Source organism: Furipterus horrens, unplaced genomic scaffold (genome assembly GCF_987537825.1).
Source record: "Furipterus horrens unplaced genomic scaffold, mFurHor1.1.pri manual_scaffold_6, whole genome shotgun sequence".
NCBI lineage: Eukaryota > Metazoa > Chordata > Mammalia > Chiroptera > Furipteridae > Furipterus > Furipterus horrens.
Window position 1 is genome coordinate 164,330,678 of NW_028327176.1, and position 10,509 is coordinate 164,341,186.

A 10,509-nucleotide genomic window follows, 5' to 3' on the forward strand; every position below is an offset into this window, starting at 1 on the left:
ATATATATTTTCTCATTTTAAAATTTCACATTCATTTTTGTTTACTGTTATTTAATAATTCTTTATACCCTTAGATATTTACATTCTGTCTGGTATATAGATTGTGAAATTTTTCCCAATTTGTAGTTTGCTTTCATCCACATTTATGTATTTTAGTTTTTTAATTTAAAAAATTTCTATTGCAGGACTTCCGGCTAAGATGGATGCCTAGACTGACACGCTCCATCTCCCTCCAAAACTAAGAAGGACTACAACTACCGCAAAACCATAAATAACCAGAAGTTCCAGAAAATAAAGCTACATGGAAGTCCAACATATGAAGTTATAAACAAGTAGTGCTCATCCGGACGGGTAGGAGGGGCGAAACAGGGGCAGAAAGGTCAAGCTGTGCCGGTGGTGGCAGCTGCAGCGACAAGCGGCGGGACTGTGGTAAGCACAGACACCCGTATTTAAGGGGAGGCCAGAAGCGCCAGGGGAGCACCCCCAGCTGCAGTTCACACTGGTCAGCTCGCGATTCCAACACCGGGGAAGGCAGACCCCCATTGCCTCGGATTGTGAGGCCCAGAGGGCGTGCGGACAAAGGAGGAGGCTCCCAGTCCCTCAGCAGAGGGTAACAGCAGGAATCCATCTTGGACCCCTGCCCCCACACAAAGCACCACAGTGTGGTGAGAAAGGTCGATCGCTAGTGAGGAGTGCATGGGGCTCCACCCCCTATAGCATAGAAGGTGTGACAGCCCCGCCCAAGAAGGAATGGTTAACAAACCTGTCAGGATGGCAGGAATAATGATAGAGATCCCAATCACACAGCTGACCAGAAAGCAAATATAAGAATTAATGGACAAACAGATGGATAATCTTTCTGAGGCTCAGTTCAGACCTATAGTTATAAGACAGCTTACAGAAATAACAGTGGGACTTAATCAAGATGGGGAAGGAATGAATGCCAGTCCTGCTGAAATGAACGAAAACACATACGAAACAAGTGCTGAGGGAGGGAAAACCAGGGGTCAAATCAACAAATCGGAACATAGGGAAGGAATAGTCAACCAGTGCAGAAAGAGGAAACAAAAAGTGAGGAAAACGAGGAAAAGCTCAGAAACCTCTGGGACAGCTATAAGAGAGTGAAGATCTGAATTATATGGTTGCCAGAAGGTGAAGAAGAACTAGAAATTGAAAAATTATGTGAAAAAGTAATGAAGCAGAACTTCCCTAACTTGAGGAAGGAAATAGAATTACAGGTCCAGGAAGCCCAGAGAGTTCCAAATAAACTGGATACAGGGAGGACCACACCAAGACACATTATAATCAAAATGTAAAAAAATTAAAGATAAAGAGAGAATCTTAAAAGTAGCAAGAGAGAAAAAGAGAATTTATGTACAAAGGGGTCCCAATTAGACTATCAGCTGACTTCTCAAAAGAGACTCTGCAGGCAAGAAGAGACTGGCAAGAAATATTCAAAGTAATGAAAAGCAAAAACCTACAACCACAATTACTCTATCCAGTGAAATTGTTATTCAGGATAGAAGGGCAGAGAAAGTGTTTCCTGGACAAAGTAAAACTGAAGGAGTTTGTTAGATCCAAACCACTGTTATATGAGATGTTAAAGAGACTTGTTTAGAAGAAGGAGAATCAAAACTATGAACGTTGAAATGAAAACTGTATCATAACAACCAACAACAGAAACTAGGGAATCAAAACAAAGGCAAACTAACTAGGCAATGAGAGCGGGAAAAGAACTATAGGTATGGGGAACATATTGGGGGGAGGTCAGCGGGGAGGGAGAAGCAGAGAAAGGGAGGGAGATGATGCAGGAATTAAGAAGCATAGTAAGAGGGAGTGGAGTAGACAGGAAGACGTTGAAAAGAACTATATGCACAATCAATGGGCATGAACTAAGGGAGGTGGTAACTGTAGGGAGGGGGGGTCACTGGGTGGAGGGAAGAAAAGGGAAAAGAAATTGGGACAACTGTAACAGCATAATCAATAAAACATATTAAAAATATAAAAATAAAAATAAATCCCTTTAAGTGATCTGCACTCAAAAAAAATTTCTATTGCATAAGTTTCATTTTTTCACTTTTTAAGCTACATAGTTGAATGTTTTTCTATGGTATTTTTTTTAGTGTTTTTGTTGTTTATGTTTTAACTTTTAATATTATTTTCTCCATATATAATTTATGTTGGTGCATGTAGCAGTAGTGGAATTCAAATCAGTTTTGTTTTACTTTTTTAGAAATGATTCCTCAGTTTTCCTCATAATATACTAACATTATGGTAATCATAATAGTCACACTTAACATTCACTGCAAGATTCCTAAGGGTTAGTCATTTTGCTAAATTTTTTATATGAAACAGCTCAATTAATCTTCACATCAACCTTCAGGATTATGATGACATCTATTTTTCTTGAGAGGGACAAAGCAGATTTGGAATGTTTTAAGTTGACCATGGAATCATCCCTCATTTTTAACAGCCAGGATTCAGAGACCTGAATTACAACCCCGGTCCCATTTTTCATATCAACAGGATGATTTACTAAGTGCTTGAGCAACATGTGACAGAGAGCCATGCTGCTTATTATCACTGCAGCTGTAAAATGAGGGCATTTAATCCAGGACCACAGAACCTTATGCAACTTCATTTTCTCAAGTTCCCCCTAAACTTCTTTCCCCAAAACTCTTCTGTCATGAAGTCATCACCACAGGGTGGGCGAACTTGGTTTCCACTGCCTACACTGATAAAATAAGCAGAAAGAAGATGAAGAATGTGTTTTCTTGTACTTTAAACAAAAGAAAAAAAAACTGAAAACAAATGTTTGGAAAAAGATGTTCCTAGAGAAAACTGGATTAGTAACATTATTATCTAACAACCTAGAACTTAATGAAAAAATCATTTAAAAAAAAGAAGATATAGCCCTCATTAACACAAGCACATGCAAGAACAATATAAAAAAATGATCAAATGAAAAAACTGAAATAAGGAGTAAGCTATATAAATAAATAACAGTTGAAGGAATTTTTTAAATAGCCCTCTTAGGAAATGATGGTAAAGCAGCAAAAAGTAAGCAGTGAGAACAAGGTCTGTACAAAACAAAATCTCAGGTGATTTGGTATATACAGAAAAATGTTATACCAAACAACAAAATACAGCCTTTTTTTTGAGCACATATGAAATATCTCTATGTAGGACATGATTCACGCCATCAAGCAAAGGAAGCCTCACTCAACTAGAAAGACACAATATAATACAGACTATTGTTCTCTAACAACACACAATAAAGTTATTAATTAAAGCAAAAGAATAGCTAAAGGAAATCCCATATTTTCAGCAAATAAATAAGTAGCCATTGAATTGAAAATAATAAATTGTACTTTGAACTGAGTAATAGAAGAAATACTACATGGCAAAATTTATTTATTTAGTTAAATATGTATTTAGAGGAAAAATACAGTTTTAAACACATATATCAAAAATCAACAAATGTTTATTTAAAGGATTGCCTATTTAACCAAGAAAGCTAGAAAAAGAACAAGAGAGCAAACAAACAATAAAATAATAAAGATCAAGCTAGAAATCAATGAAAGAAGCAAAACAATAAAGAATAGTAACAAAACCAAATTTGATTTCTCTCTAAAAAATTCATTGTTTAGTTATTCTTACAGGAGAATTCTACCAGATTTTAAGGAAGGGGTTTAAACCTATTTTCTTTCTTTAGTTTTGTTTTTGCAAATTAACTCAGAAAATATAAAACAACAAAATCTATCTAGTTCATTTTAGAAAGTTAGTGTTATCTTGACTCTAAAACAGATAAGTCTATTAACTAATTTCAGTTGTAATTAAATGGAAAAAAGTTTTAAGTATAATATTAAACTACTATATTGTATTTTGAAAACATATAATATGAAAGAATTCTTCAACTCAAAATATTTTTAAAATAACTTACACTAACAGAGTAAAGAAACAAAAACACATTATTATCTTAATCAATGATGAAAAAATATTAAGTTCAATACCTATTTATTATAAAAAATATCTAGAAAGCAAGGAATAAATGGGAACTTTATTAATTTAGTGAAAGTTAAATACCAATTTTAAAACTTTACAGCTTAACAGAGGAATGTTAGATGCAGTTTTCTTTATGATAGGAATAAGATGAGGATTCTCATTATTGCTTAGCATATTACTGGAGGTCCTGACTTATACTATAAAGCTATTTTTAAGAAGAGACAGCTTTAAAACATAGTAGGAAAAAGACACAATTCTTGATATTTTTCTAATTACATCAATATTTGAGAAAACCAATGAAGTAGAAAAAATAAGCTATTAGAATTAACAGGAGAGTTCATCAACACTGCTATTATTTATTTGCATTTCCTACTTCAGTGATAACCAATGAAAAAAAAGGAGAAATATGATTTCTATGTGGGTATGTGTGTGTGTGTGTGTGTGTGTGTGCATTCTAGGAACTTGTCTAAGATACACAAGATCTCTATGAAGACATTTTATTTAACCTTAATATGTGATCTAGAAAATGGGTTTTATATTTTGTTTGCTTTAATAAGAGATAATCTGTCCTCATGAATGGGAAGACTTTATTATTTAAAATTGAAGTCATAATTAAAAATATTTCTACATTAGAAATACCATTTTAGAATAGTTTCATTTAAAATTCTACTAAGTACTTAAATACATAACATCAAATTTGCACAACATTTTTAGAAGAATAGTTAAAGACCCTATCCAAGAAGTCTCACAAACTCAATATTGCTCAGTACAAAAACCTGGCTGGGAAATTATAAGAAATAAAAATTTCAAGTCAATTTCAGTCCCTAAAAGAGCTACAAAATCCTAAAAGAAAAAATTGTGTAAACCAGTTCAGTGTTATATGATCAAATTAGTTTTATTCCACAAATATATGTCTTATTTAACATTTAAAAATGTGTGTGTGTGTGTGTGTGTGTGAATAAAAAATTATTAAATGTCCTTTAGGGCACTTTTTAAAACTATTAAAATATTTAAAACTTTTAAAATTTAAACATGCTATTAAAAGCTGAGTTCTGACTATTTATCTCTGAAGTTGTGAATGAGAATAGAAAGTCTATTATCATTACTCTTACTCAAAATTATATTAGAAGCACTAGCCAGTTCTTTAAGTGAAGAAAAGCAAAAAGTACAATAACTGAAAATAATAAGATACACCGATATTCACAGAAAACATGAGTGTGTACAAAACAAATCCAAAATAATCTAAAGATATATTCTTAGAATTTAACAAACACAACAAAAAGAAAATGAAAGATTCAAAAGATACCATTTAAAATAAAATAAAATAAAAAAAGAACAAATATTTAAGAATTAATCTGAAAAACATGTGCAAGAACTCCAAAAAACTATAAAATGAAAAGAGATCTATGTAACTGAAAGGCTATAGGAGGTTCATGGATTAGAAGACTTAAAATGATGCCAATTCCGTCCAAACCAATGCACTGTTAATCAGAATGCCAAGAGGACTTTTGTGGAAGTTGTTAAGTTAATTCTAAGATGTATATGAAAATTTATTCTGCTAAATCTAGAGGAGAAAAATAAATTGGGAAAAGTTTATAAAATAGAGAACTAGAAGGTCTCAAATTTGTGTGCAGTCATAATCATCAGGGAGATTTTTAAATGCCTTATTCTCTACATAAATCAATTCTTACCTTTTGAGGAGAGACCAGGTATCTATATTATCAAAACTTTCCAGATATTTCTAATGTGCAACCAAGTTTGGGAAGCACAGCTCTGCCACATATTATCATGTATAACTTATACATTATATTGGTGCAAATCTATATTGATGATGACAAGGTGAAACTGGTGTAAGTATAGCAATTATATGAATGGAACAGAATAAAAGTTGTGGAAAGAGACCCAGACATGTATGGACACAGTTTATGACTAATATAACACAGTAAGAGAGAAGAAAAATGCAGTTTTTTCATAAAAATCACTATAACAATTGGCTCCATAGAAGAAAAAAATAAACATCAATCTCAACCCCAAACCATACACACAGAAAAGTCAGTTCTAGGTAGATCGCAGATCTTAAGGAAAGACTAAACAACAAACAAATAAAATGTCTAAAAAATAATACAAGCAATTATCTTTAACAATAAACAAATGGGACTACGTCAAACTAAAAAGTTTTTGCACAGCAAAGGAAACCATCAACAAAATGAAAAGACAACCTACTGAATGTGAAAAGATACTTGCCCATGTTAAATTTGATAAAAGGTTAATACCCAAGATTTATACAGAAATCATACAACACCAGAAAATCAAATAATGCAATTAAAAATGGGCAGAGGACTTGAACAGACACTTCTCCAGAGAGAACGCATAGATGACCAACAGACATATGAAAAGATACTCAATGTCAGTAATCATCAGAGAAATGCAAATTAAAACCACAATGAGATATCACTTCACACCTGTCAGGATAGCTATCACCAATAAATCTAAATCAACAAACAACAAATGTTGGTGAGGATATGGAGAAGAGGACACCTTCGTACACTGTTGGTAGGAATGCAGATTGGTTTGGTAGAGCTACTATGGAAAACACTATGGAGGTTCCTCAAGGAATTAAAAATGGAACTGCCTTATAAACCAGTGATTGAATTTCTGGGTATATATCCGAAGAAACCCAAAACACTAATCACTAATTTGAAAGACTATATGCACTCCTATGTTCATTGCAGTGTTATTTACAATACCCAAGCTATGGAAGCAACCCAAGTGCCCATCAACAGACAAGTGGATAAAAAAAATGGCATATGTGTGACTGGACCTAGAGGTTATTATGCTAAGTCAGATAGAAAGACAAATACCATATGATTTTACTTATATGTGGAATCTAAAGAGAAAAATAAAAGAACAAACAAAATACAAACAGATGCATAGATACTGAGATCAGACTGATAGTTGCCAGAGGAGAGGAGGGTTGGGAGACTGGGTGGAAAAGGTGGAGGGATTGAGAAGTACAAATTGCTAGTCACAAAATAGTCATGGGTATATAGTCAATAATATTGTAATAACTATGTATGGTGCCAAGTGGGTGATTGAAATTTTGGGGGGACAACTATGTAAAGTATATTATTGTTTAACCATAATGCTGTATATCTGAAACTAATACAAATAATATTGAATCTAAACTGTAATTGAAAAAAAATAAATTAGAAACAAATAAAGAGAAAACATATCTTCATGAACTTAGGGAAAAGAAAAATTTCTTTGACAAGGCATAAAAAAGAAATCAATTATAAACTGATTACAATACCATTAAAATTAAAACATTCATCAAAACAGCATTTAAAAAATGAAATATTAAGTTATGAATGAGATAGATATTTCAGCACAGGTAACTGACAAAGGATTAGAATATATATACATACACTATGTATATATAGCATATATATAGTGTATGTGTGTGTGTATATATATATACTCCAATCAATAAAAAAAGTTTATAAAATCCAGTCGAGAAATGGACAAGAGACACGAACAATGTTTTCATAAAACAGCATCTCCAAAAGGCCAGTAAACATATGAGATGGTGCTTAATCTCATTACTCACCAGGCAGGGAGGTGTAAACTACAACCACTATACTCGAGAATAACTAAAATTATAAATACTGATAACATCAAATGTTGCCAAGGCTACAGATTAATTGGAATTCTCATATACTGCTGGTCAAAATGCAAATTGGTATAACTACTAGGAAAACTTGTTTTTCATTATTCACCAAAGCTGAGCATACACATACCATATGACATGGCAATTTCACTTATTTATATACCCGCATGAATGTGTATATACATGTGAAACACACATGTACAAAAATATTCATGATGACATTACTGGCGAGGACTCCATACTGGAAATAATTCAAATGTCCATTAGCAGTAGAATGCATAAATAAAGTGTGTATATTCATTCAATGGGATATTGTACACAATGGAATGGATAAACTATATAGAACATCATTGATTAATTTTCAAAAGATGATGTTGAGCATTATGCAAATTAGGAAAGAATACATGCTCTCATTTTTCATATATATAAAGTTCATAAATGAACAAAAGTCATTATAGTGATTGTCTTTGGGGAGGATAAGGGATAATGATTGAGAAAAAAAAGCATAAGATGATATTTCTAGAATATTTGTAATTTTTTATTTCTTGACCAGGGTGGTGGTTACATAAGTGTACTTTGTAAAAATTTCTCTAGGTGTATACTTTTTTGTCTGAATTGAAGTATAGCATAGTAGTAAAGTATTATTGAAAGAAGAGGTTCTGAAGACATGGGGAGACATACTATGTTCTTTTGTAAGACAATATAAAAATGTCAATTCTTCTCAAGTTCATCTACAAAATCAAATACACATTCTTGTTGAATTTCTTAAGGAACTGATTTATCTCTTTAAAAACATATTTGAAAAGTCTATGAATAGCTAAAGTCACCTTAGGAAAAAAGAGCAAAAGCAAGGGTTGGTCTGTACATTGACTACATATTAACACATTTCAGAGCCATAGTTACAAAAATAGGGTGATTTGGGCATAACTAAGGAAAAAATAGACTAATGGTATATAAGTGATATTTCAGAGACAGATGGTTCCAAATGGGAGTTTAAATATAACTTAAAAACAGCAACACGACTCAATGGGGAAAGTACGGCTAGCTAAGTAAATGGTACTGGGAGGTCAGGTTTATTTTATGGAAAAACCTAAAATTGGATACCTCTGCACCACATTGCAAAGTGTCCTCCAAATGAATTTAAAAATTAAATGTAAAATGTAAAATGGAAATATTGATATAAAAGAATATTAAAAAAATCTCTGTAATCTGGACATGAAGATAGACTTTCTATGCAAAGCCTCCAGAGCACAAACTATGAGACGAAAAAGTGATTTGGGACTGACTTATGAACAAAGATATATTTTATAATATTGTATACATGGAAAAATATGTTTTGATTTCAAATACTCAATTTACAAATGAATTAAACAAAACCTGATATTAAGTTGATGATAGTTTGTACCAATAGGTATGTGTGTATGTGTGTGTGTATTGGAACTGATATTTGTCAATCTTTGTTTTATTTTATAATATAATATCTAAAACACTCTTTTGTCCATGAACAGGAGAGATTTGCCTACCAACACCTCTTTAAGTTATTTTCCTAGTCGTTTTACTGTATCTAATTTTATTACTATATCAATTCTACCACCATTATGACCAGCAATATATATCTGCCTAGAAAATGACTTTTTTTCTTGCGTGCATGCAAACTAACTGTTTAAAGAATCTTTAGGCCTTCACATGCTTTTGCTGAATTAACATAGAAAGTTACATTAAAACACATTAACTTATTAATCAATAATCTGCATTAAATTATTATTTTTCAACATAAATTCTTAAAAATTATCTTGTGTTTAGGAACCATTCATTTCTATACCTTAAAGTAAGAATGTCATTATTTAAAGAATTAAGAGTTAAGCCCCTGCAGAAAGGATGTGACACAGGCAACGCTGAGAACTGGTTAAGAGGTGGCTGAATCTTTCTTTCTAAATACTGTCCTCCTAGTAATTATTTTGTTTTATAGAAATTACATTTCACTTTTTATATTCTAGAAACATAAATATGGATAACTTAACTTTTCACTCTTGCATTACAACCAGCTTCAAAGAAAAGGCAGAAATAACTCACTGTTCATGTTGAACTATTTAGAAGCCTATAAAAAGCTCAAGAAGCTTCACTCAGTTCCTTGCCCCTGTTCTCCCCAGAGTCCTATGTATTTCTCTTTTCTCCAACACTCTTGGGTCTTGACCATTACTTTCTTTCTTTTATGCTCACCTTTTCTTTAACATAACTCATATATGTTCTATTAAAATTTCTTCCTTCAGTTCCCAAGAGTATACACTTCATAAGTACTTCTAGCCAAACAACAGACAGGAGGATGCTTACCTTCAAAGTAGATGCCTGACTGGACTTCTAGGACCCTGGGGAGGGTCCTGAGGTCAAGGGAATGGACAAATTCTTCCAGTGACAATGCCATTGCTCTGACTTGGTTCTTGTGCAGACCTAGTACTTACAAAATCTTATGGTTTCTGGTTGTCACCTGCCTGTAATGCAGGGCCTACTCATGATTCTTCCCTCAGGCTGTCAGGGATGTCACACTAGAGCCCAGCTGGGGTGGAGTAGGTCTACGTGGGGAGGACAGTGAGGAGGGAGGGAGGGGGCAGAGGACAAAAGGCGTTAGAGCTCTTTTTGTTCTGGTTGTGGCTTCATTTCCTTCTGACACCAAAGTAGAACAGGATGGGGGTGGGGTGAGCATGTCTGAAAAGACATGGCCCCAAAAAATGAGATTTGATAAGCAGCTCAGTGTCTGTTGCTGGTCCAGGTGTGCATCTCCAGTTTGGGGTCAGAGTTGCTTGTTGACCGGAAATGAACAGGAATGCAGGACTAAAGTC

At 33.3% G+C, this 10,509-nt stretch overlaps 1 protein-coding gene across 1 annotated transcript in view; it reads right to left on the minus strand.

Moving 5' to 3' along the window:
• THEMIS (thymocyte selection associated) overlaps positions 1 to 10,147 on the minus strand; it is a 167,386-nt gene extending 157,239 nt beyond the window's left edge. The window contains exon 1 of the mRNA XM_090280647.1: positions 10,004 to 10,147. Coding sequence (XP_090136773.1) covers positions 10,004 to 10,094 — 91 coding nt within the window. The 5' untranslated portion in view covers positions 10,095 to 10,147. The remainder of the gene's footprint in view (positions 1 to 10,003) is intronic.
• Between the last annotated feature and the right edge of the window lie 362 nt (positions 10,148 to 10,509).